At 43.6% G+C, this 27319-nt stretch overlaps 1 protein-coding gene across 6 annotated transcripts; it reads left to right on the forward strand.

The window, feature by feature from the left end:
- On the forward strand, positions 1 to 27319 carry suds3 (SDS3 homolog, SIN3A corepressor complex component). 6 transcript variants are annotated; one of them, XM_024003237.2, is made up of 12 exons: positions 5034 to 5103; positions 5264 to 5574; positions 7052 to 7121; positions 7450 to 7505; positions 8244 to 8315; positions 8517 to 8536; positions 8662 to 8818; positions 9273 to 9368; positions 9608 to 9694; positions 9928 to 10033; positions 20127 to 20211; positions 21962 to 27319. In XM_024003237.2, the coding sequence occupies exons 4-12, from the start codon at positions 7451 to 7453 to the stop codon at positions 22058 to 22060; spliced, it is 777 nt and encodes a 258-aa protein (XP_023859005.1). In that variant the 5' UTR covers positions 5034 to 5103; positions 5264 to 5574; positions 7052 to 7121; position 7450; the 3' UTR covers positions 22061 to 27319. The 6 variants fall into 6 exon arrangements, 4 of the variants coding, with proteins under 4 accessions (XP_023859001.1, XP_023859005.1, XP_023859004.1 ...); XR_011481042.1 differs by lacking the exons at positions 5034 to 5103; positions 5264 to 5574; positions 21962 to 27319 and adding exons at positions 1 to 425; positions 19428 to 20028; XR_002878761.1 differs by lacking the exons at positions 5034 to 5103; positions 5264 to 5574; positions 21962 to 27319 and adding exons at positions 1 to 425; positions 19428 to 19595.

Here is a 27319-nt window from a genome sequence, read left to right on the forward strand (position 1 = left end):
TGGCGCTCTGCACGAGGACTGACCTCGTAAATGCCTACTTAGACAACACACATCAGGTGCAGTTATAAGGAAAACGGCTATTTAACGTATACATGATTCAATTAGTGCATGTTTTATCCACAACGGTGTGATAAAATCACCCCCAAGAAGTATATATTTAGTTTTGTGAATTTGAGATTTTGGTCAGGCGCGTTGGCGGCCATCTCCCATATATTGGGGTCTTAACAGACGTAAGCGCTGTTTTGTTCTGTACAGCAATTCAAATCGATTGTTTATCTAACGTTTGTTTACAATTTTACTAGCTAGCCATCATATGGCTTCGACTTTATTATCACCGATGGTAGATTATTACAATGATGAAGAAGAACTTGATAGTGTGGACGAGGACGATGATCGAAGCTTCAGGGGAATAGACTCGGAAGAAGGTAACGTTAGCTAAACTAGCTAGGTTCAGTAACGCATTAGTTAGCTTTAGCTGGCTAACGCGTTACACTTGTTATATTTACTAAGGAACATTAACGTTAGATTTTTTAAATATTATATTAACATTTTATTTTTATAAACTCATCCCCATTGAACTGTAAAGGCAGTACGTTTGAGCTGACGTTAGCTTGGGCAACGATGTCGTAACGATAGCTACAGTACCCTAGTTAACTAACTAACGTTAGCTAACCACACATTATGGAAGATAGCTTTACTTTATTTGTACACTTTTACAAGGCTTTTGAACATTTTCTTTTTGAGACTTCGATTTTGGGTGTTTGGTCTATTTTCAAAGTGTAATTAAGACACTTTACAATAATAGTAACAGCTCTGTTAAATTATCCCATTGACCTTCACAGAGATTAGGCACGGAATTAAACAAGGATGCCCAATTTTTATATTTTGGGGTCACAAGTTATGGCAAAATATCAATATGTATAGTTTTAGGGGTATTCAGATACAAGCTAAAGAGAGAATATTCACAATTTGCTGACGACACCACATTTTTTTWAAGAACATAATGAAGTCAGGAAAGCTAATGAATGTATTAATGCCTTCTCACATGTATCTGGTTTATCCCTGAATATTAGGAAATGTGAAATATTTGCGTTGAAAAAATGTGACTTAAACTCATTATGTAATATCCTTGAAAAATATGTGATCACATATCTTCGTATTAAAGTTAGCAACGAGCAGAAAGAAAGGGACAACTTACATTTATCTCCTATTGTAGAGAAAATTGTAAAGAGATTTAACTGCTGGTTATTAAGAGATCTTTCTTTATCTGGACGTGTACTTTTGTCAAAATCTGAAGGTCTGTCAAGGTTGGTGTACCTCTCTGAGGGAGTGAGGAATGCTCTGGATTTTAAAACCTATAATCTAAGTTAAAGTGGATACAAAACTATTTAAGAAATAAGGATTGCATTTGGAATTTAGTCCCAAATGTAATATTCCAACAGATTGGTGGTATAGAATTCTTGCCCAAATGCAACTTTGATGTGGGTAAGATCTCTATTAAGTTTGCTAACTTTCATAAACAAGTACTTCTAACTTGGAACCTCATGTAAAAACACAATTTTCCCCCACATAGATATACAATCTGGAATAATAAAGACATAAGATGGAAAAACAAAGACTTGTTTTTGTATAACTGGCTTGACAACKGCATTATCTGGGTTAAACAATGATTGAATAATGATGGACAACTATATGATTATCCAGAATTCATGAGAACACACAAATCCTGAGGAGTTTCAAATAGTTGTTAGAGCTCTCCCTAAAGGTGCTCTTTTATGAGAATATAACAGTACTCCAAGTGCTACTGTTGAGGATTTTGTAGCCTCAGTACGGCTAGAAGGAATTGACATTTTAAACTATAAATGTAATAACGTGTATAAAAGAAAACTCTCAAGATATTACTATTCCCTCTGCTAGAATATACTGGAATGCAGCCCTAGGACAAGTGAACTGGAACAAATTCTTGTTGTCTGGGAAATACTGTATCTAAAAAGGTGAAAGAAGTATCATACAAACTAATTCAAAGAATCTACCCTGTAAAGACCTTTATTATACAGTTTCAAAATAGCCATTGATAACGTGTACCATTTATTTTGGGATTGTTCTTATGTCAGAAGATTTTGGTTTGAGTTAAAATATTTTATTTTAAAAGAAACTAGCTACTATTAATGTTCATTTGAAAGACTCTGATATTATGTTTTAATTTGATCCAAATGATATGGACCCTGATTTAACTTTTAATTGTTCAGTTGTTTATTTTTCATGGCAGATAATTTCTCCATGAAATGAAGTGGGCGGAGAACAAACCCCTCTTCACATTTGTCTAAGAAAATTTCAAAATGACATTTAAATTCTATCAGTAAGTGTAAAAAACAAAAAGCAATTCCTATCATAAACCTTTTTGACAATTTGACAAATTGAAAATGTATCTCGATATGTAACACCCCTGTCTGTTAGGTTTATGTACTCTTGTTTGTATATTTCTGTGATTGTACTTGTTTTGTTACTTAATAGAAAAAATATGAAACAAAAAAAGATGACTGGCCAGCTTAATCAACAACAACACAGTAGTGATGGGCATTGAGGCTCTTTTCAGTGAGTCGGCTCTTTTGGCTCCCAAACGGCTCTTTAAAAAAATATGTTTTGTATTTTTTTCCAAGTCAAATAGTTTGACTATAATTGGTGTTAAAACAATTCTAATTAAATTATTAAATATAATCATATTCTACCTTAACCAATCTATTTAATAATGCATTGGTTTGTTATGAAAAAAAATGCTACTAAACATTTGCTTTTAAAGTATAACTTTTAATGTATATAAACAAAGTGCATATAAATCTAACCATTCAAAATGAATACCATCTGAACATAATAATAGAATATTGCACCATATCAAAGAAAAATAAATAATGTGCAAAACTGCAGCATCCCACTTAAAACATTAAACTGGTCCCTCTTCTCTCTCTTCATTAGTGCCATGTTATAACCAGCAGCACACAGCAATGCTGACCATATTTTGCTTTTATGAGAGATTTGCATTCAGAAATGCAAGCTGCCTCACTTGAGGGTCTGATGCGGTTTCTTCTCTTAGTAATTATTTGTCCTGTTTTTGAGAAGACCCTCTCGGAGGGAACAGATGTGGTCACTATTGCAGTCTCCCTGTCATGACCTTATTAGTAAGCCGTGGGTAGACAGAGGCCTTGTTCTTCCACCAGCTCAGAGAATCTGCAGACCTTTGGAGGGGCTCCTCCAAATAGGATCGGACCTCCATTATGGCATCTGCTGAGGGATTCCTTCATGCTGTATCCCCAGTTGCGCTCTCGTCAAACAGCATCCAAACAGCAGATGTTTGTGGCACTACTTCTGGTGCTTCTGCTCCCTCTTCTTCCTGTTGCCCTGGTGCCTGAGCCAACTGACTGCTGGGGCTGTCCCTCCCTGCTGCTGAGGTTATTCTTTGAAGAGCCTCCTCAATCGCTCTGGCATCACTGAAGGCTACCTTCTTAAACCTGGGGTCAAGTGCAGCGGTTTCTGATAGCARGTGATTATATTCCATTCTGTGGAACTTTCTGTCCATTGATGAACATAAGGTGTCCATCAACTCTGTCGCATGTCCTGTGGTTACATTTGCTTCTCTCTAGCTGCTGGCTGTGATTCGCTGCAGACCCTTACACAGGAGTATCATTTTTGAGGCTGTCGCATAGCTGAAAAGAGAGAACATTAACTTATTAGTTCAGGTTCATGTTTTGTCTACTGATACTACATTCTCATCTACTGCTCATATACATATATAATACTGGATTAAATAATGATGTAGTAATAATTGCTTACTGTACCTCTCCACAGTGACCTGCTCAAAGGGTTCCAGGCATCTGCACACCTCCTCCACCACCTCCCATTCCTCTTGGGTCAGAGCATCAACAGGTGCATTGACAATGGCCAGGGTAGAGATGATGGCATCCTTTGACTCAAGAAACCACTTAAACATATACAATTGTTGAATTCCACCTTGTAGTGCAGTCTTGTTTAGGCCTCAGCTCAGGTATCCCCATCTGGCGTTGTGTAGACTTTAGTTTTTCAGCACCTACTGTGCTCCTGTGGAAGTATTCCAGAGCTGCTTTCACTTTGTCCACAGTGGGCTTCATCACCTTCAGAGCATCTCTTACAATCAGGTTGATTGTGTGGGCAAGACATGGATGATGGGTCCATTTAAACATTTTCATGGCTTTGGTTATGTTAGCTGCATTGTCGCTAACACAACAGACTACTTTTTCATCTACTTGCCATTCTCTGGCCACTCAACTGTTCCTCTGCCAAGTTCTCTGAGGTGTCTGTCACTGAACTCAAAGCAGTCCAGAAGACAGCTAGACATCGAAAAATCTTCAATGAAGTGACATGTAACCGACATGTAAGAAGTGGTTACCCTTGATGTCCAGCAGTCAGTGGTAAGGCAAACTGCAGTAACTTTTTGGACTCCTTCCCGTACTGAAGCCTGTGTGCTCTCGTACAGTTGTGGAATAAGTGATTTTGAAACGGTTTCCTGCTTAGAAWTTATAGCAATAGTCTATATCCAATGTACACAATTACAAAACCTCGGTCCTCCACGATCGAAAATGGTTGGAAATCGGTGGCAATCATTTTAGCCAATGCATTATCAATTTGGCTTTGTTTTGCTACAGACAGACTTTGCCATAAACCGGTCCATAGAAGACTGAGTTGCTGTGGGTTGCAGAGTAGGCCTACTTGACTGAGTGGATACATCTCCACGTGTGGAGGTGCTGGCTCCATCACTAGCATGCTCGCTAGTTTCTCGAAGCTCCGCTACAGTTAGCTTCACAGTTGGGTGCACAGTTCGCATATGCGGGTGTAGGTTGTGCGTAGAACTGGCTTTATGAGATTTCGTTTTGTCAAATTATACACTGCTCTAACATTGTCTACATTATTAAAATGCATCCAAATGCTACTGTGCTTCCGACTCATTTTCACAGCTGTCCTTCCTCTCTCTCCTCGGCTGCTAAGTGTGTGACTGAGTGAGTTGGCTCGGCCCTCCCTCACGCATCTTTGGTTCATTGGTTGACACTGTGTCTGATTTGACAGGAACAACAGGTGAGGCTGTTAGTCTGAGCAGACGGTCAGAACGAATATGTGTGCGTTTGAGCATTTAGGCCTATTTTATTTCTTTTTTTCGTTCTTTGAATTAGTTAATTACATTCATTAAAATCTTTTGATTATTCATATCTTCATTTGTTTATATTTGTATAAATAGATTCTGCTCTTCTGATATGCGAGACGGCTCCCAACGTTCACCTACCAGAGCCGGCTCTAGAGCTGACTCGTTCGCGAACGACCCATCACTACAACACAGGATTCCGATTCGTGGGGGATCTGGCACCACGACGAGTGAACCAGAATCAGGCAGGATTTACAGGAGACGTTGAATATGGCGATTCTCCTGTTAAACGCCATATTCTGGTTCACACGAGGAGTAACGTTAGTAGCAGCTGGCAAGAAAGCTACCTGTCAGGGGGAGGAGTTAATGTATTTTTCAACTTTCATGGTTTGCATCCAAGCCTGGTTGTAAGTCTTCTAACGAGTTAACGTTACAGCAAACCGTGTTCTGGTCTGGTGGTGGACAGATTGCTTAAGTTAACGCAGAAAGCGTTCATCTTGTTACCCACGTGCACCGGAGTCTCAATTCTGCCATCTGGCTCATTTAATGTTAAAATATTAGTAAAGTTAGGAACAAGTCAGGGCATGCATTAATTCTCAGTAACGTTAGAACATTTGACATGTGGCAAGAAACGCCGGCTTTACCACCTATGATTTATTTGATTGGCCTGTTCTGACACGTTCTTGGTGTGAAGTATATGAAACGTGTTTTATTTTTGTAATTATCCTTGCATGTCGATGAAGGTGGTTGGATAGTTAGATTGAGGCCCGGCCAWGCTCATTAAAATTTTCAGCAATGACGCTAGCCAACAATGTTAACTGACTTTGATGGATAGTTGTTTTATCAAAGGTAAGGTCATCCATTTTAAACTGTCTAGCTAGCGTAATTTTGTCGACTAGTAGATATCTAGCTAACGTTACAGTACAATCCGCTGACAGGTAACCGGCATAACCTTTGCGCTGGCAAGCTCAGTAGCTAGGCAACCAACGTTAGCTAGTTGACTACCGAGCTAGTCAGGGTAGTTAGGTAGGTAATGTCACGTAACGTTCGGCAAAACATAGGTCAAGCTCACGAGATTGAATCTAAGAAACTCGCTTAATTAGCTAGCTATCCAAGTCTTCTGAGTGAGTCGTTGCTAAGCTAGTTAACGTTAGCTTGCCACATCACACCGCACGCCTGGAACTTAGTCTCCCAGCTACGCAATAGCAACTGTGTTAGCAAGTCAACATGCGGCAAACGTTCGGCACTCAAGGTAAACAGTTCGCTATTGAGAATTAGTTGGATGGTCAAATGAGAAACGACTAATTACATGAGTCGATAGCTTTCTGCCGTGGTACATTTCTTTCTGCGACGTTTCAACGAGAAGTTGTTGATACAAACGAGCCAGCCTGTTCGCCGAATGTCTAGCGTGCTAGTTTACCACTTTGCTTGTGACGGTAGTAGCCTGCTAAGTCAGTTAGGTAGCAAACTCCCTAGTTTATCCTAAACTAACTTAGCTACCCAAGCTATATTTAAATGCATCAGTGGGGGGAAACCTGTGCTTTTATCAGCCTCCGCACCTCGTTTGTCTGTGTTTTGGTATATGTTTATGTAAGTTTAAACAAATGGCTGGTAACCGAGTCATGGGTGAAGCAAATAATGGTAACTTTACTGAGTGCAAATGTTTTTACTCGTCTAACGTTACTACGATTTCCTGTCTTTTTATGGAGGAACGCATGTCCTAAAAGTATTAATATCATTGATTTGGGAATGGGATTGACCAACGTGTTCTGAAAATGTAGTCTTGGCATGCCATATGATGTTGCCTAATTTGGTACCTTAAACCTAAAGTGTATAGCTAGTATACTTTAATAACTGACATAAGGCTTTTTTGCCCTTTTTCAGACACTGAAGACGCCAGTGAAACTGACCTAGCGAAACACAACGAGGATGACTATGTGGAAATTAAAGAACAGTGAGTTTTCCCCAAAATGCATGGTTACGCTGGATAGATTAATCAGGGCTCTCCYACCCTGTTCCTGGAGCGCTACCGTCTTTCACTCCAACTCTAATGTAGCGCACTTGATTCTAATAATTCGCTTGTTGAAAAGCTGAATCAGGTTAGTTACAACTGGGGTAGGAGAGAACCTACAGGAGGTAGCTGTACAGGAACAGGGTTGGAGAGCCCTGGAATAGATGAGGACATGGACCAAAATGGGATGTTCAAAATGTAGCCCGATCTTGAAGGACTAAATGTACAGATACAGTAGTTGGTTGTGATAATCATGTTTGTTTTGTTGCAGGATGTACAAAGACAAGTTGGCATCATTGAAAATGCAGTTGACGCAACTCCAAYAAGGTAATATCACTGTTTCTAATTATCCTCACTGCATTTATTTTATTCTATTTTTTATTTAACTAGGCAAGTCTGTTAAGAACAAGTTCTTATTTACAATGACGCCCTACCCCTGCCAAACTTGGAAGACGCTGGGCCGATTGGGAGTCCCATAGAGTGGCGCACAATCACGGCCGGTTGTGATATAGCCTGGAATCGAACCAGGGTCTGTAGTGAAGCCTCTACCACTGAGATGCAGTGCCTTAGACCGCTGCCTTTCTCGGGAGCCCTTTAATTTATGAATTCAACCGACTCACTGGCCTTGTGGTTAGTGTCCGCCCTGAGATTGGAAGGTTGGGAGTTTGAGTCCCAGCTGAGTCATAACCAAGACTGTAAAAATGGGACCCGATGCATCTCTTCTTGGRACTCGGCATCAAGGGGAGAGATTGGCGGCAAAGCCCTGTGATAGACTAGTATCCTGTCCATGGGGTATATTTGTACATCAAGCTGCCTCACGCTACAGAAATAGGCTCGAGCTGTTCTTATTTATTAATTTGGCCTATCCTATAATCTATTAATCATCCTCACTGTAATAACAATATTTGATTAGCAATGTCATAAATCCCTCAAAATGCTGAAGTAGGAGCTTAGCAGACCTTTATAATTTTACACAACTGTTACGATGACACCTCAGAGGTAGTGTTGTTCCTTGCAAAAATTGGTTGAATATGGACGTTACATGCTGTTTTCTCATCCCTGCAGGAACACTTCAGGAGTACCAGAAGAGAATGAAGAAGCTGGACCAGCAATATAAAGAGAGACTTCGCAATGCTGGTAAGATCACTGTGCACTGTTTTTGAACTAGATGGGTGTTTCAGTAGTTGTTTTCCACGTGTAGAGACCATATTCTTTATCATTTGATCTTGTACTCACCCAAGGATGTGCAGGTTTTGTGACAAGTCAATGTGACAGACAGGGAGTAACTGATGCTTCAGTCAACATGAGCGTTACCATTGTGTTGTCTGTTTCCTACAGATCTCTTCCTCCAACTCGAGGTAAGACATGTTTGATATTATTACTTAACATTGTAATTCCATTGAATAATTAGCTTGCCATGATGTCCTTTTGACACAGTGAACATCCCCGGGCCTCTCCGCCTCTCTTTTTCCGTCTTTCACAGACGGAACAGGTGGAGAGGAACCACATCAAAGAGAAAAAAGCAGCGGTGAAGGAGTTTGACGATAAGAAGGTTGAGCTGAAGGAAAATTTAATTGCTGAGCTGGAGGAGAAGAAGAAGATGATAGAGAATGAGAAATTAACAATGGAGTTGACCGGCGGTAGGAGAATCACTGAAAAAGATAAAGATAACAGAGAAATCTCCCCCCCATGTGGGGATTAAAAAGAATGAGAGAAAGAGAAAAAAACTTGAGGAAGAAGACTGTAGGCTAATTTATTTCTGTTCATGCAGTGGAAGTGTTTTAGAGATGAGAGGGAAAGCTTTTAAGCCCATCTCAGATCTCAGAGCCTTGGTATTAACATGGGTGCCAGTTAAATTGGCCTAGTCTTAGATGCATTGTGTTCGCTTACTCAAAATTAGCATATTTCATGCTAATCACTCAGCTGATGATCTTGTTACTGTGCAGTAATGTTATTAAAACCTGTAAGGTCATGTAACTTTACGTACTGAGAATACATTACATATAGTTATCAATATACTGATATACATTTAATCTGTTTTAGTTATTTCTTTGAGTGTCAGCTGCAGTGAGCTCATGGTTTGTTTCCCTCTAGATTCTATGGAGGTGAAACCCATCATGACCCGGAAGTTGAGGAGGAGGCCCAACGATCCAGTCCCCATTCCAGACAAACGGAGGAAACCTGCACCTGATATCCTTTACAACTCTCTGCTTGTTTATATAAGGGTTGACCCGAGCTATGCGCTGTGCAGAATCCATCTGTCTTCAATAACAATCTGGTCTTTACTGATTTTTAGTTACAGTACACTTCCCATTTCTAATTTGCACAGATGTTATAACAGATATTGTTATTTACAGAAATATTATTTGGAGTATCTGGGTACAAATTGTGATTTTATTATGATATGAGTTGTCCTTAACTAGGCACACCTCAGTTAAACTATTTACTAACAGACGAACAGATAATGGAAGATCTGCGAACACTGAACAAGCAGCTGAAGTCCCCCAAGCGCCCAGGTTTTACTACTCTTATGATTGTTTCAGTTAGTCTAAAGACCTATTCAGCTAAAATTAGAAAAAAATACATCAAGTAATTAAAGGATTTTAGRTCAGAAAATATTATATTCATTTTAGATACCATTGTTAAATATAAAAACCTGCCCAGGCCGCGTTATAGTAAGTTAACTATTTACATTCAAATGACTAGACAGATTTTTTGTTTTGTTCTCATGCCATGTTTTCRCCCCCAGTGTCTCCGTCTTCTCCAGACCATATGCCCACCACTCCAGTAGAGGCCCCTTCACAGCGCTATGAAGCCCGCATCGAAGAAGGAAAGCTCTACTATGACAAGAGATGGTACATACAGTGCATTTGGAAAGTATTCAGACCCCTTGACTTTTTCCACATTTTGTTACGTTACAGCCTTCTTTTAAAATGGATTAAGTTCCCCCCCCCCAAATCTACACACAATACCCCATAATGACAAAGCAAAAACAGATCTCTCCAGAGATGTTCGATCCGGTTCAAGTTTGCGCTCTGGTTCGGCCACTCAAGGACCTTCAGAGACTTGTCCAGAAGCCACTTCTGTGTTGTCTTGGCTGTGTGCTTAGGGTTGTTGTCCTGTTGAAAGGTGAACCTTCCCCCCCAGTCTGAGGTCCTGAGTGCTCTGGAGCAGGTTTTCATCAAGGATCTCTCTGCTCTGTTCATCTTTCCCTCGATCCTGACTAGTCTCCCAGTCCCTGCTGCTGAAAAACATCCCCACAGCATGATGCTGCCACCACCATGCTTCACCGTAGTGATGGTGCCAGGTTTCTGCCAGACGTGAAGCTTGGCATTAAGGCCAAAGAGTTAAATCTTGGTTTCATCAGACCAGAGAATCTTGTTTCTCATGGTCTGAGGCCTTTAGGTGTCTTTTGGCAAACTAAGCGGCTGTCATTTGCCTTTTATTGAGGAGTGGCTTCCGTCTGGCCACTCTACCATAAATGCCGGATTAGTGGAGTGCTGCGGAGATGGTTGTCCTTCTGGAAGGTTCTCCCATCTCCACAGAGGAACTCTGGAGCTCTGTCAGAGTGACCATCGTGTTCTTGGTCACCTCCATGACCAAGGCCCTTTTCTTCCGATTGCTTAGTTTGGTTGGGCGGCCAGCTCTAGCAAGAGCCTAGGTGGTTCCAAATTTCTTCCATTTAGGAATGATGGAGGCCACGGTGTTCTTGAGGACCTTCATTGCTGCAGAAATGTTTTGGTGCCCTTCCCCAGATCTGTGCCTTGACACAATCCTGTCTCGGCGCTCTAAGTACAATTCCTTCAACCTCATGGCTTGGTCTTTGCTCTGACAGCTGTGGGACAATATGTAGACCGGTATGTGTATTTCCAAATCATGTCCAATCAATTGAATTTACCACAGGTGGACTCCAATCAAGTTATAGAAACATCTCAAGGATGTTCAATGGAAACAGGATGCACCTGAGCTCAATTTTGAGTCTCATGGCAAAGGGTCTGAATAGTAAAGGTATTTTTTTTATATATTTAATACATTTGCTAAAAATAAAAAAACGTGTTTTGTCTTTGTCATTATGGGGTATTGTGTGTAGATTGATGACATTTACATTTACATTTAAGTCATTTAGCAGACGCTCTTATCCAGAGCGACTTACAAATTGGTGCATTCACCTTATGACATCCAGTGGAACAGCCACTTTACAATAGTGCATCTAAATCTTTTAAGGGGGGGGGGGGTAGAGGATTACTTTATCCTATCCTAGGTATTCCTTAAAGAGGTGGGGTTTCAGGTGTCTCCGGAAGGTGGTGATTGACTCCGCTGTCCTGGCGTCGTGAGGGAGTTTGTTCACCATTGGGGGGCCAGAGCAGCGAACAGTTTTGACTGGGCTGAGCGGGAACTGTAATTCCTCAGTGGTAGGGAGGCGAGCAGGCCAGAGGTGGATGAACGCAGTGCCCTTGTTTGGGTGTAGGGCCTGATCAGAGCCTGGAGGTACTGAGGTGCCGTTCCCCTCACAGCTCCGTAGGCAAGCACCATGGTCTTGTAGCGACGCGAGCTTCAACTGGAAGCCAGTGGAGAGAGCGGAGGAAGCGGGGTGACGTGAGAGAACTTGGGAAGGTTGAACCCAGACGGGCTGCGGCGTTCTGGATGAGTTGTAGGGGTTTAATTGGCACAGGCAGGGAGCCCAGCCAACAGCGAGTTGCAGTAATCCAGACGGGAGATGACAAAGTGCCTGGATTAGGACCTGCGCCGCTTGCTCCTGTGTGAGGCAGGGTCGTCATCTGCGGATGTTGTAGAGCATGAAACCTACAGGAACGGGCCACCGCCTTGATGTTAGTTGAGACGACAGGGTGTTGTCCAGGATCACGCCAAGGTTCTTAGCGCTCTGGGAGGGGACACAATGGAGTTGTCAACCGTGATGGCGAGATCATGGAACGGGCAGTCCTTCCCCGGGAGGAAGAGCAGCTCCGTCTTGCCGAGGTTAAGCTTGAGGTGGTGATCCGTCATCCACACTGATATGTCTGCAGACATGCAGAGATGCGATTCGCACCTGGTCATCAGAAGGGGGAAAGGAGAAGATTAATTGTGTGTCGTCTGCATAGCAATGATAGGAGAGACCATGTGAGGTTATGACAGAGCCAAGTGACTTGTGTTATAGCGAGAATAGGAGAGGGCCTAGAACAGAGCCCTGGGGGACACCGTGGTGAGAGCACGTGGTGAGGAGACAGATTCTCGCCACGCCACCTGGTAGGAGCGACCTGTCAGGTAGGAACGCAATCCAAGCGTGGCCGCGCCGGAGATGCCCAACTCGGAGAGGCGGAGAGAGGACCTGATGGTTCACAGTATCGAAGGCAGCCGATAGGTCTAGAAGGATGAGAGCAGAGGAGAGAGAGTTAGTTTTAGCAGTGCGGAGCGCCTCCGTGATACAGAGAAGAGCAGTCTCAGGTTGAATGACTAGTCTTGAAACCTGACTTGATTGGATCAAGAAGGTCATTCTGAGAGAGATAGCGGGAGAGCTGCCAAGGACGGCACGTTCAAGAGTTTTTGGAGAGAAAAGAAAGAAGGGATACTGGTCTGTAGTTGTTGACATCGAGGGATCGAGTGTAGGTTTTTTCAGAAGGGGTGACACTCTCGCTCTCTTGAAGACGGAAGGGACGTAGCCAGCGGTCAGGGATGAGTTGATGAGGGAGGTGAGGTAAGGGAGAAGGTCTCCGGAATGGTCTGGAGAAGAGAGGAGGGGATAGGTCAAGCGGGCAGGTTGTTGGGGCGGCCGCCGTCCACAAGACGCGAGATTTCATCTGGAGAGAGAGGGGAGAAAGAGGTCAGAGAACAGGGTAGGGCAGTGTGAGCAGAACCAGCGGTGTGTTTGACTTAGCAAAACGAGGATCGGATGTCGTCGACCTTCTTTTCAAAATGGTTGACGAAGTCATCTGCAGAGAGGGAGGAGGGGGGGGAGGGGGAGGAGGAGGATTCAGGAGGGAGGAGAAGGTGGCAAAGAGCTTCCTAGGGTTAGAGGCAGATGCTTGGAATTTAGAGTGGTAGAAGTGCCTTTAGCAGCAGAGACAGAAGAGGAAAATGTAGAGAGGGGGAGTGAAAGGATGCCAGGTCGGCAGGAGGCGAGTTTTCTCATTCTCGCTCGGCTGCCCGGAGCCCTGTTCTGTGAGCTCGCAATGAGTCGTCGAGCCACGGAGCGGGAGGGGAGGACCGAGCCGGCCTGGAGGATAGGGACATAGAGAGTCAAAGGATGCAGAAAGGGAGGAGAGGAGGGTTGAGGAGGCAGAATCAGGAGATAGGTTGGAGAAGGTTTGAGCAGAGGGAAGAGATGATAGGATGGAAGAGGAGAGAGTAGCGGGGGAGAGAGAGCGAAGGTTGGGACGGCGCGATACCATCCGAGTAGGGGCAGTGTGGGAAGTGTTGGATGAGAGCGAGAGGGAAAAGGTACAAGGTAGTGGTCGGAGACTTGGAGGGGAGTTGCAATGAGGTTAGTGGAAGAACAGCATCTAGTAAAGATGAGGTCGAGCGTATTGCCTGCCTTGTGAGTAGGGGGAAGGTGAGAGGGTGAGGTCAAAAAGAGGAGAGGAGTGGAAAGGAGGAGGAGAGAGGAATGAGTCAAAGGTAGACGTGGGAGGTTAAAGTCGCCCAGAACTGTGAGAGGTGAGCCGTCCTCAGGAAGGAGCTTATCAAGGCATCAAGCTCATTGATGAACTCTCCGAGGGAACCTGGAGGGCGATAAATGATAAGGATGTTAAGCTTGAAGAGGGCTGGTAACTGTGGACAGCATGGAATTCAAAGGAGGCGATAGACAGATGGGTAAGGGGAGAAAGAGAGAATGACCACTTGGGAGAGATGAGGATCCCGGTGCCACCACCCCGCTGACCAGAAGCTCTCGGGGTGTGCGAGAACACGTGGGCGGACGAAGAGAGGGCAGTAGGAGTAGCAGTGTTATCTGTGGTGATCCATGTTTCCGTCAGTGCCAAGAAGCGAGGGACTGAGGGGAGGCATAGGCTGAGATGAACTCTGCCTTGTTGGCCGCAGATCGGCAGTTCCAGAGGCTACCGGAGACCTGGAACTCCACGTGGGTCGTGGCGCTGGGACCACCAGATTAGGGTGGCCGCGCCACGCGGTGTGGAGCGTTTGTATGGTTGTGCAGAGAGGAGAGACAAGGGATAGACAGACACATAGTTGACAGGCTACAGAAGAGGCTACGCTAATGCAAAGGAGATTGGAATGACAAGTGGACTACACGTCTCGAATGTTCAAAAGTTAAGCTTACGTAGCAAGAATCTTATTGACTAAAATGATTAAAATGATACAGTACTGCTGAAGTAGGCTAGCTGGCAGTGGCTGCGTTGTTGCTTTGTAGGCTAGCTGGCAGTGGCTGCGTTGTTGACACTACTATCAAGTCGTTCGTTGAGTGTATATGTTTCTACAGTGCTGCTATTCGGGTAGGGTCTAGCTGGCTGCAGCAGTGTTGATTACGTTACGTTGCGTTAAAAGAACGACAATAGCTGGCTAGCTAACCTAGAAAATCGCTCTAGACTACACAATTATCTTTGATACAAAGACGGCTATGTAGCTAGCTATGTAGCTAGCTACGATCAAACAAATCAAACCGTTGTACTGTAATGAAATGAAATGAAAATGTGATACTACCTGTGGAGCGAAGCGGAATGCGACCGGGTTGTTGAGTGCGGAAGTTCTATTCGGTAGACGTTGGCTAGCTGTTGGCTAGCTAGCAGTGTCCTACGTTAAGGACGACAAATAGCTGGCTAGCTAACCTCGGTAAATTAAGATAATCACTCTAAAACTACACACTCTAAACTACACAATTATCTTGGATACGAAGACAGCAAAGACAACTATGTAGCTAGCTAACACTACACTAATCAAGTCGTTCAGTTGAGTGTAATAGTTTCTACAGTGCTGCTATTCGGTAGACGGTGGACGTTTGCTAGCTGGCTAGCTGCTGGGCAGATAGCAGTGTAGACTACGTTAGGACGACGAAATACGATAATTACGCAATTATCTTTGATACAAAGACGGCTATGTAGCTAGCTAAGAAGAAATTGCTAAGATTAGACAAATCAAACCGTTGTACTATAATGAAATGTAATGAAAAGTTATACTACCTGCGGACCGAAGTGCGAATGCGACCGCTCGCTCCAACCCGGAAGTGGGTAATGAGGGAATGAAATGTCTTCAATCAATTTTAGAATAAGGCTGTAACATCAGAACATTTGGAAAATGTGAAGGGCTCTGAATACTTTCTGAATGCACTGTACATACATACTGTAAAACTTCTATTAATAGCCCAGTAGTTTTTTTCACTTTTTTCAATCACTGAACACAACAGCGGTTATTAGAGACAGGCTTCTATTTTAGCCAGGCATCTATTTCCTTAATGCACACAGCTTTTGCTTAAAACAATTTAGAAACTCAATACTACCACACTGTTTATTGTGACAGTATAAACATTGTAATAACAAATCCATCAAAATCAGACTTGGCTGCCTATCATGCACCCCTGATTTGAGCTTCAGCACCATTCTCACGCCATGTAATTGCAGTGAAATGTGTGCCAGATGCCCGGCTATTTATTTTTTAAATATTTTTTTATTTAACTAGGCAAGTCGGTTAAGAACAAATTCTTATTTACAAAGACTTCCTATGAACAGTGGGTTAACTGCCTTGTTCAGGCAGAACCCTTGTCAGTTCGGGGATTCGATCTAGCAACCTTTCGGTTACTGGTCCAACAATCTAACCACTAGGCTACCTGCCGCCCCTATTAAAAGGGACCAGCGGCAATCTGAGACTGCTTTTAATTTAATGTAAATGCATGCGAAGCTTGTTCGATCACAATGGCCTCTGTTTATCTTCACTTTAATTTGTTTTATTAGACTATTTTAAAAACAGAAGAAAAAGGGAATTTTCATTTAGGTTGATGAAGTCAAACTTAGTTCCACTGTGGTCCTTTTTATTGACAGCTGTTGTGGTTTAACACGGTTTAAAAACCAAAAAAATAGGGCAAAACGTGATCTACTAAACTGGTATATTATTATAGAATATTGAGTTTTTAATCCATGATGCAGTTGACTTTTATTAGCCACTAGATGGCCACACACCCTTATAAATACTATACAACAGGAACTGTAGCCCTTACTGGCTGTGTTTCTGGCATGTCTGCAAAGGTTTTTCAAACAAGATCTTAACTACGAAATACTTAAGATGCATTATCTGCCCTCTGGTCAGTAGAGAATGGTTATGTCTTACTATCAATGAATGGTGGGAATGTTGGTCATGTGCCACCATGGATTTACATTTCACTATCATGGGGCTAGAACATGGCTTTGGCCATTCTGACAGAAACGACTGAATGTTGGCTTTACTTGGATAATCTGTTCTCTTAGGCCCCTTGGGTAGAGAGGGAGAGTCTAGCGCTCCCTGCATAGGACATCAAACGTCAATGAATAATTCCTTTTGAAGTGTGGAAATTTAAAATGTGTTCCTTTTCCATGACTCATGTAGCCTCTGATACATTTTGAAATGAGAGGGGGCTCAGGTGATGGACCACTAAGTAGTGCTGGCTGCTATCAGTCTCACTCTGTTGTTAACCGTGAAACTATATGGCTTTGGTGAGGGTACTGGATATACCACGTCCATGGGGAAATGTACTATCCACATCTACTCCTTTCAAAGTGATTACTGTCTGTTTAGTCTGTTCCACCTGCTACTGCTCTTACCTCAGGATGACTCTCCCCAGACAGAGTATATMATAATCCAAGATTACCTGGCTGGCTGTCATACGGGAGAAGCAGATTCTGTTAGATTGCCTTTAAAATTACATTAAATAGATAGTGTGTGTTTGGACACACCTACTCATTCCAGGGTTTTTCTTTATTTTTACTATTTTCTACATTGTAGAATAATAGTGAAGACATCAAAACTATGAAATAACACATGGAATAAAGTAGTAACCAAGAAAGTGTTAAACAAATCAAAATACACTGCTCAAAAAAATTAAGGGAACACTTAAACAACACAATGTAACTCCAAGTCAATCACACTTCTGTGAAATCAAACTGTCTACTTAGGAAGCAACACTGATTGACAATAAATTTCACATGCTGTTGTGCAAATGGAATAGACAACAGGTGGGAATTATAGGCAATTAGCAAGACACCCCCAATAAAGGAGTGGTTCTGCAGGTGGTGACCACAGACCACTTCTCAGTTCCTATGCTTCCTGACTTCCAGGCCACAAATGTGCATGTGTCAGCATATGGTCTCACAAGGGSTCTGAGGATCTCATCTCGGTACCTAATGGCAGTCAGGCTACCTCTGGCGAGCACATGGAGGGCTGTGCGGCCCCACAAAGAAATGCCACCCCACACCATGACTGACCCACCGCCAAACCAATCATGCTGGAGGATGTTGCAGGCAGCAGAACGTTCTCCACGGCGTCTCCAGACTCTGTCACGTCTGTCACATGTGCTCATGTGCTCAGTGTGAACCTGCTTTCATCTGTGAAGAGCACAGGGCGCCAGTGGCGAATTTGCCAGTCTTGGTGTTCTCTGGCAAATGCCAAACGTCCTGCACGGTGTCTGTCTCTTATACACATCTAGATGTGTATAAGAGACAAGGGCGCCAGTGGCGAATTTGCCAGTCTTGGTGTTCTCTGGCAAATGCCAAACGTCCTGCACGGTGTTGGGCTGTAAGCACAACCCCCACCTGTGGACGTCGGGCCCTCATACCACCCTCATGGAGTCTGTTTCTGACCGTTTGAGCAGACACATGCACATTTGTGGCCTGCTGGAGGTCATTTTGCAGGGCTCTGGCAGTGCTCCTCCTGCTCAAAGGCGGAGGTAGCGGTCCTGCTGCTGGGGTGTTGCCCTCCTACGGCCTCCTCCACGTCTCCTGATGTACTGGCCTGTCTCCTGGTAGCGCCTCCATGCTCTGGACACTACGCTGACAGACACAGCAAACCTTCTTGCCACAGCTCGCATTGATGTGCCATCCTGGATGAGCTGCACTACCTGAGCCACTTGTGTGGGTTGTAGACTCCGTCTCATGCTACCACTTGAGTGAGAGCACCGCCAGCATTCAAAAGTGACCAAAACATCAGCCAGGAAGCATAGGAACTGAGAAGTGGTCTGTGGTCACCACCTGCAGAATCACTCCTTTATTGGGGGTGTCTTGCTAATTGCCTATAATTTCCACCTTTTGTCTATTCCATTTGCACAACAGCATGTGAAATGTATTGTCAATCAGTGTTGCTTCCTAAGTGGACAGTTTGATTTCACAGAAGTGTGATTGACTTGGAGTTACATTGTGTTGTTTAAGTGTTCCCTTTATTTTTTTGAGCAGTGTATATTTGAGATTCTTCAAAGTAGCCACCGTTTGCCTTGACAGCTTTGCACACACTTGGAATTCTCAACCAACTTCATGAGGTAGTCACCTAGAATGCATTTCATTCAACAGGTGTGCCTTAAGTTAATTTGTGGAATTTGTTTACTTAGTGTGTTTGAGCCAATCAATTGTGTTGTGACAGCCCTGTTTGGTAAAAGACTTAAGTCCGTATTTGGGCAAGAACAGCTTAAATAAGCAAAACGAAACGACAGTCCATTACTTTAAGACATGGTCAGTCAATCTGAAAAATTGCAACTTTTTAAAGTTTCTTCAAGTGCAGTTGCAAAAACCAAGCTCTATGATTGAAACTGGCTCTCGTGAGGACCGCCACAGGAAAGGAAGACCCAGCGTTAACTCTGCTGCAGAGGATATGTTCATTAGTTACCAGCCTCAGAAATTGCAGCTCAAATAAGTGTGTCAGAGTTCAATTAACAGACACATCTCAACTGTTCAGTGGAGACTGAATGAATCAGGCCTTCATGGTTGAGTTGCTGCAAAGAAACCACTACTAAAGGTCACCAATAAGAAGAGACTTGCTTGGGCCAAGAAACACGAGCAATGGACATTAGACCGGTGTAAAGCTGTCCTTTGGTCTGAGTCCAAATTTGACATTTTTGGTTCCAACTACTGTGTTATTGTGAGAAGCAGAGTAGGTGAGCGGATGATCTCCACATGTGTGGTTCCCACCGTGAAGCATGGCGGAGGTCTGATGGTGCTTTGCTGGTGACACTGTGATTTATTTAGAATTCAAGGCACACTTAACCAGCATGGCTACCACAGCATTCTGTAGCTATACGCCATCCCATCTGGTTTGTGCTTAGTACCACTATCATTTGTTTTTCAACAGGACAATGACCCAACACACCTCCAGGCTGTGTAAGGGATATTTGCCCAAGAAGGAGTGATGGAGGGCAGCATCAGATGACGTGGCCTCCACAATCACCCGACCTCAGCCGAATTGAGATGAGTAGGACCGCGGAGTGGCGGAAAAGCAGCCAACAAGCGCTCAGCATATGTGGGTACTTCTTCAAGACTGTTGGAAAAGCATTCCAGGTGAAGCTGGTTGTGAGAATGCCAAGTGTGCAAAGCTGTCATCAAGGCAAAGGGTGGTTACTTTGAAGAATATTCAACAAAATATATTTTATTTTTAACACTTTTCTGGTTACTACATGATTCCATATGTTTTGATGACGTCACTATTATTCTATAATGTAGAAAATAGTAATAATAAAGGAAAAACCCTTGAATGAGTAGGTGTCCAAACCTTTGACTGGTACTGTATGACATTCTTACCTGAATGGACTGATCCCTGCTCTTACCCCCTCACTCAATGTCAGTCGATTAAACATTAGAGGAACTACATTTAAATATTTTGCCGTTTTAATTTAAATATCCGTGTTTTTTAAGGACACTGCTTAGAAATGTCTGAAATGGCTATTGACGACAAGGTAAGATAATGATCATACATTCATTTCCAGCATGAGAAGTGTTTAATTGCTAATGTTTTTTGGCTCATGTAGTTTTGTTCTTGTCTTGACCCTGTCAGGTACCATAAGGGCCAAGCCATCTACCTGGAGTCCAAAGAGAATACCAAGATCAGCTGTGTCATCAGCTCTGTGGGAACAAACGAGGTGGGTGTCAGACCCTTATCGCCACTAGCCTGGTCTAAGATATTTGTGCTGTCTTTAGTCATTGCATACTACACTGAACAAAAATATAAACGCAACATGTAAAGTGTTAGTCCCATGTTTTATGAGCTGAAATAAAAGATCCCAGAAATGTTCCATACTCACTAAAAGCTTATTTCTCTCAAACTTTGTTTACAAATTTGTTAACATCTCTGTTAGTGAGCATTTCTCCTTTGCCAAGATAATCCATCCATATGACAGGTGTGGCATATCAAGAAGCTGATTAAACAGCACAATCATTACAGATGCACCTTTTGCTGGGGACAATGAAAAGCCTCTCTAAAATGTGCAGTTTTGTCACAGAACACAATGGTACAGATGTCTCAACTTTTAAGGGTGTGTGCAATTGTCATGCTGACTTCAGGAATGTCCACCAGAGTTGTTGCCAGAGAATGTAATGTTAATTTCTCTACCATAAGCCACCTCCAATGTCATTTTAGAAAGTTTGGCAGTATGTACAACCGGCCTCACAACCGTAGACCATTTGTAACCATGTTAGCCCAGGACCTCCACATTTGGCTTCTTCACCTGCGGGATGGTCTGAGACCAGCCATCCGGACAGCTGATAAAACTGTGGGTTTGCAAAACCAAATAATTTCTGCACGAACCGTCTCAGTGAAGCTCATCTGCGTATTCGTCGTCCTCACCAGGGTCTTGACCTAAAATACTTCAGTGGGCAAATGCTCACCTTCGATGGCCACTGGCATGCTGGGGAAGTGTGTTCTTCACGATGAATCCCGGTTCAACTGTACCGGGCAGGTGGCAGACAGCTTGTATGGCGTTGTGTGGGTGAGAGGTTTCCTGATGTCAACAACGTGAACAGAGTGCCCATGGTTATGGTATGTCCAGGCATAAGCTACAGACAATGAACAGAATAGCATTTTATCAATGGCAATTTTAATGCACAGAGATACTGTGACGAGATCCTGAGGCCCATGTCGTGCCATTCATCCTCCGCCATCACCTCATGTTTCAGCATAAAATGTACAGCCCCATGTCGCAAGGGTCTGTACACAATTCCTGGAAGCTGAAAATGTCCCAGTTCTTCCATGGCCTGCATACTCACCAGACATGTCACCCGTTGAGCATGTTTGGGATGCTCTGGATCGATGTACAACAGCAGTTACCGCCAATATCCAGCAACTAAGCACAGCCATTGAAGAGGAGCGGGACAACATTCCACAGGCCTCGATCAACAGCCTGATCAACTCTATTTGAAGGAGATGTTGCATGAGGCAAGAGCTGGTCACACCAGATTCTGACTGTTTTTTGGATCCACGGCCCTACATTTAAGGTATCTGTGACCCACATGCATATCTGTATTCCCAGTCATATGAAATCCATAGATCAGGGCCTAATTTATTGAAATTGACAGATTGTCCCTTATGAACTGTAACACAGTAAAATCTTTGAAATTGTTTCATGTTGCGTTTTTATTTTTGTTCAGTGTAGTTTGCACGACGGCACAAACTGATCTGGTGCCAGGCTACACAGCTATGCAGTTTAGTCGTATGTCTTCTACAGTTTAGGAATCTTAGACTGCATGACTTAAAATGCTGTGGAATGTTAGGAATTGTGACATTTTGATTTTTGCTGCTTTTTCATCCACTGAACTTGTGATTTTCCCCCCTACAGATGCTCTTTCTTATTGCCGGAGAGCTAATGAGTTATTTGTTCTGTTTTCCCCTCACAGATCTGGGTGAGGAAGACCAGTGACAGCACAAAGATGAGGATCTACCTCGGACAACTGCAGAGAGGAGCGTTTGTCATCCGACGGCGGTCGGCGGCATAGAACACATGCCTCTTTCTTCTGTTTCTCCATCCATCTCTATAGCATCTTCCTCGTTCTATCCCTTTTTCTAAGTAAAGTATGTGGCTTCCCTCATGTTGATCCCCGTCCTACTGTGTGCCTGAGGAAGTTTCCTCAATGACTTCCTGATGTTTCAACTAGGGATGCACCGATATAACATTTTTGTCCAATATCAATATTTTCCTTGCCAAATAAACCGATACCCGATATTTAAAAAAAATGCTGCCTTTTAAGCATTCTAGTACAGTTAAATAGTTAACACGCACATGGGCGCAGTGGTCTAAGGCACTATATCTCAGTGCAAGTGGTGTCACTACAGTCCCTGGTTCGAATCCAGGCTGTATTACATCTGGCAATGATTGGGAGTCCCATAGGGCGGTGCACAATTGACAGTGTCTCCGGGGTAMGGCGTCATTGTAAATAAGAATTTGTTCTTAACTGACTTGCCTAGTTAAAGGTTACACACACACACCAAGTTATAGCAAAGCAGTGCGACAAACACAACAGTTAGACATAAACGTACAGTCAATAACACATAGATTTTTCTAATGTACAGTGTGCATATGTAGAAGAGTAGGGCGGTAAAGGCAATAAATAAGCCATAGAGGTGAAATATTTACATTTTAGGATTAACACTGGAGTGATGGATATTATGAATGTGCAAGTAGAGATACTGGGGTGCAAGAGGGTAAGTAATAATATGGGGATGATGTAGTTGGATGTGCTATTTACAGATTGGCTGTGTACAGGTACAGTGATCGGTAAGCTGCTCTGACAGCTGATGCTTAAAGTTAGAGAGGGAGATATAGGGCTTCAGGGATTTTTGCAATTCGTTCCAGTCATTGGRAGCAGAGAACTGGAAGGAAAGGTGGCCAAAGGAGGTGTTGGCTTTGGGGATGACTAGTGCAATATACCTGCTGGAGCGTGTGCTACGGGTGGGTGTTGCTATGGTGACCAGTGAGCTGAGGTAAGGTGGGGCTTTACCTAGCAAAGACTTATAGATGACCTGGATCCAGTGGGTTTGGTGACGAATTTGTAGCGAGGGCCAGCCAACGAGAGCATACAGGTCGCAGAAGTGGGTGGTGACAAAACAGATGGCACTGATAGACGACATCCAGTTTGCTGAGTAGAGTGTTGGGGGCTATTTTGTAAATGACAGCACCGAAGTCAAGGATCGGTAGGATAGTTTTACAAGGGTATTTTTGGCAGCATGAGTGAAGGRGGCTTTGTTGCGAAATAGGAAGCCGATTCTAGATTTKATTTTGGATTGGAGATGCTTAATGTGAGTCTGGAAGGAGAGTTTACAGTCTAACCAGACACTTAGGTATTTGTAGTTGTCCACATATTCTAAGTCAGAACCGTCCAGAATAGTGATGCTAGTCGGGAGGGAGGGTGCGGGCAGAAATCGGTTGAAGTCCACGGAAGGAGTGTTGTATGGCGTTGAAGCTCTTTTGGAGTTTTGTCAGCACAGTGTCTAAAGAAGCGCCGAATGTATACAGAATGGTGTCGTCTGTGTAGAGGTGGATCAGAGAATCACTAGCAAGAAGAGCGATGACTTTGACATATACAGAGAAAAAGTCGCCCCGAGAATTGAACCCTGTGGCACCCCCATAGAGACTGCCAGAGGTCCGGGCAACAGGCCCTCCGATTTGACACACTGAACTCTATCTGAGAAGTAGTTGGTGAACCAGGCGAGGCAGTCATTTGAGAAGCCAAGGCTATTGAGTCTGCCGATACGAATGCGGTGATTGACAGAGTCGAAAGCCTTGGCCAGGTTGATGAAGACGGCTGCACAGTACTGTCTTTTATCGATGGCTGTTTTAGACCTTTAGCGTGGTTGAGGTCCTTGGGCGTGGCTGAAGTGCACCAGAAACCAGATTGCATAGTGGAGAAGGTACGGTGGGATTCGAAATGGTCGGTGATCTGTTAACTTAACTTGGCTTTCGAAGATTTTAGAAAGGCAGGGCAGGATGTATATAGGTCTATAACAGTTTGGGTCTAGAGTGTCTCCCGCTTTTAAAAGGCAGCCTTCCAATCTTTGGGGATCTCAGACGATACGAAAGAGGTTGAATAGGCTAGTAATAGGGGTTGCAACAATTTCGGCTGATAATTTTAGTGTCCAGATTGTCTAGCCCAGCTGATTTGTAGGGATCCAGATTTTGCAGTTCTTTCAGAACATGAGCTGTGTGGATTTGGGTGAAGGAGAAGCGGGGGTTTGGGCAAGTTGCTGCAGGAAGTGCTGAGATGTTGGCCGGGGTAGGGGTAGCCAGTTGGAAAGCATGGCCTGCTGTAGAAAAGTGCTTATTGAAATTCTCGATTATCTTAGATTTTTCTACGGTGACAGTGTTTCCTATCCTCAGTGCAGTGGGCAGCAAGGAGGAGGTGCTCTTATTCTCCATGGACTTTAGTGTCCCAAAACACTGTAAAGTGTTTTTGGAATTAGTGCTACAGGATGCAAATTTCTGTTTGAAAAACCTATCCTTAGCTTTCCTAACTGACTGAGTATATTGGTTCCTGACTATTCGACGCTAATGCAGAACGCCACAGGATGTTTTTGTGCTGGTCAAGGGCAGTCAAGTCTGGAGTGAACCAAGGGCTATATCTGTTCTTAGTTCAAATTGTTTTTGAATGGGGCATGCTTATTTAAGATGGTGAGGAAAGCACTTTTAAAGTGCAACTTGTCATCTTCAACTGATGGGATGAGGTCAATATCCTTCCAGGATACCTGGGCCAAGTCGATTAGAAAGTCATGCTGGCTGAAGTGTTTTATGGAGCGTTTGACAGTGTTGAGGGGTGGTCGTTTGACAGCGGACCCATTACGTACGCAGGCAATGAGGCAGTTAACGCTGAGATCCTGGTTGAAGACAGCAGAGGTGTATTTAGAGGGCGAGTTGGTCAGGATGATATCTAAGAGGGTGCCCATGGGTACGGATTTAGGGTTGTACCTGGTAGGTTCCTTGATAATTTGTGTGAGATTGAGGGCATCTAGCTTAGATTGTAGGACCYCCGTGGTGTTAAGCATGTCCGAGTTTAGGTTACCTAACAGTACGAACTCTGAAGATAGATGGMGGCGATCTATTCACATATGGTGTCCAGGGCACAGCTCTGGGCTGAAGTGGGTCTATAACAAGAGGCAACGGTGAGAGACTTGTTTCTGGAAAGTTGGATTTTTAAAGTAGAAGCACGATTTGTTTGGGCACAGACCTGGATAGTATGACAGAACTCTGCAGGCTATTTCTGCAGTAGATTGCAACTCCGCCCCCTTTGGCAGTTCTATCTTGTCGGGAAATGTTATAGTTAGGGATGGAAATTTCAGTATTTTTTGGTGGCCTTCCTAAACCAGGATTCCGACAAGGCTAGGACATCTGGGTTGGCGGAGTGTGCTAAAGCAGTGAAGAAGAAAAAACTTAGGGAGGAGGCTTCTAATGTTAACATGCATGAAACCAAGGCTTTTACGGTTACAGAAGTCAACAAATGAGAGCGCCTGGGGAATGGGAGTGATGCTGGGGGCTGCAGGGCCTGGGTTAAGCTCTACATCACCAGAGGAATAGAGGAGGAGTAGGATAAGAGTACGGCTAAAGGCAATAATAACTGGTCGTCTAGTGCATTCAAAACAGAGAGTAAGAGGAGCAGATTTCTGGGCACGGAAGAATAGATTCAAGGCATAATGTACAGACAAGGGTATGGTAGGATGTACGTACAGTGTAGATAAACCTAGGCATTGAGTGAGGAAGTGAGAGGTTTTGTCTCTAGAGGCACCATTTAAGCCAGGTGAGGTCACCGCATGTGTTGGGTGTGGGACAAAAGGACTAGATAAGGCATATTGAGCTGGGCTGGAGGCTCTACAGTGAAATAAGACAATCACTAACCAAAACGTCAGTAGACAAGGCATATTGACATTAGGGAGAGGCATGTGTAGCTGAGTGATCATAGGGTCCAGTGAGTAGCTAGGCGAGCTGGAGACATGGCGATTCAGACAGCTAGCAGGCTGGGGCAAGCAGTAGGGCCTGCGGGGGACGTCGCAACGCAAGAGCCTGTAGAAACCCCCTCGGACGGTGTCGTCGGCAGATCAGTCARGATGGAACGGCGGTGCTCCGTGTCGGCAGTAAAGGGGGCCAGGCCAATTGGCAGGTATTGAAGCCCAGGAATTGGCTGATGGATCTCTTCAGCTAGCCTGGAGTTGGGCCTAGCTCCAGGCTAACTGGTACTTGCTTCGGTACAGAGACGTTAGCCAGGAGTAGCCACTCGGATAGCAGCTAGCTAGCTGTGATGATCCGGTGTAAAGGTTCAGAGCTTGTAGTAGGATTCCGGAGATGTGGTAGAGAAAAGCAGTCCGATATGCTCTGGGTTGATATCGTGATGTGCAGACTGGCAGGAATTTACCGGGCTGAGGCTGGCTTATGTCCAAGCTAACTGACTACTAGCTAGTTGTTGGCATTTTTAGTTAATATCGTCCGATTTCCGATATGCTCACAGATCTATCTTGCATCCCTAGTTGCAACCAATCAGGACCACTTGAAGGGAAGAGCAAGACTGTAACCAAGCATTCTGTCCATTTTTATTTATTTTTTATTTTTTGGGGTGATCTTCCAGCACAGGTGGAAACCATTTTACCTAGGTTTTTGTTCTATTGTCATGATTCAAGCCCTGTTACAAATAGCATGTAGGCTTTGTGTAGAGCTGAAAGGAATGGATATCCCAGGTATAACACATTTTGTAATATCTCCACCATGCCTGAGAGACTTCTGAATTATTTCCATTTTGCTTACACTATCCACTCCGCTTAGATCTACACAAGTGCATAGGGGCTCAAAGCTGATGGATAGGATTTACATTTCTTTCTACACTTAACATATTTCTGTAACAGTTTCCTTGATCTGCCGTTCAGCCGGAATCATGCCATGTTTTCTAAGAGTGAAGCTTGTCTGAACTGCACCATCAATACGTGGAGGGGGAAATGGACACATTTTCATATTGTCTTTTCATCTGGTAAATTGTCTGTTTATAGTTTTTTTGCTCCTGTTTATATTAACCTTTTTATTGCTTATAAAAAAATTATGTATTGAATTGACTTGAGGTTTTAATTTTGTATCTGTGATATTGACATTAGATGAGTAATTCACTCGTGGAATAGCTATCGGACTTGGCTGGACTCTATTTGCACATGGGAAGATGAAACGTAATAATTTCTATTTGTACATTTTTGTGCGTTCCATTTATTAAAGATGTTATTGCCTTTGA

This window comes from Salvelinus sp. IW2-2015, linkage group LG15 (assembly GCF_002910315.2).
Source record: "Salvelinus sp. IW2-2015 linkage group LG15, ASM291031v2, whole genome shotgun sequence".
NCBI lineage: Eukaryota > Metazoa > Chordata > Actinopteri > Salmoniformes > Salmonidae > Salvelinus > Salvelinus sp. IW2-2015.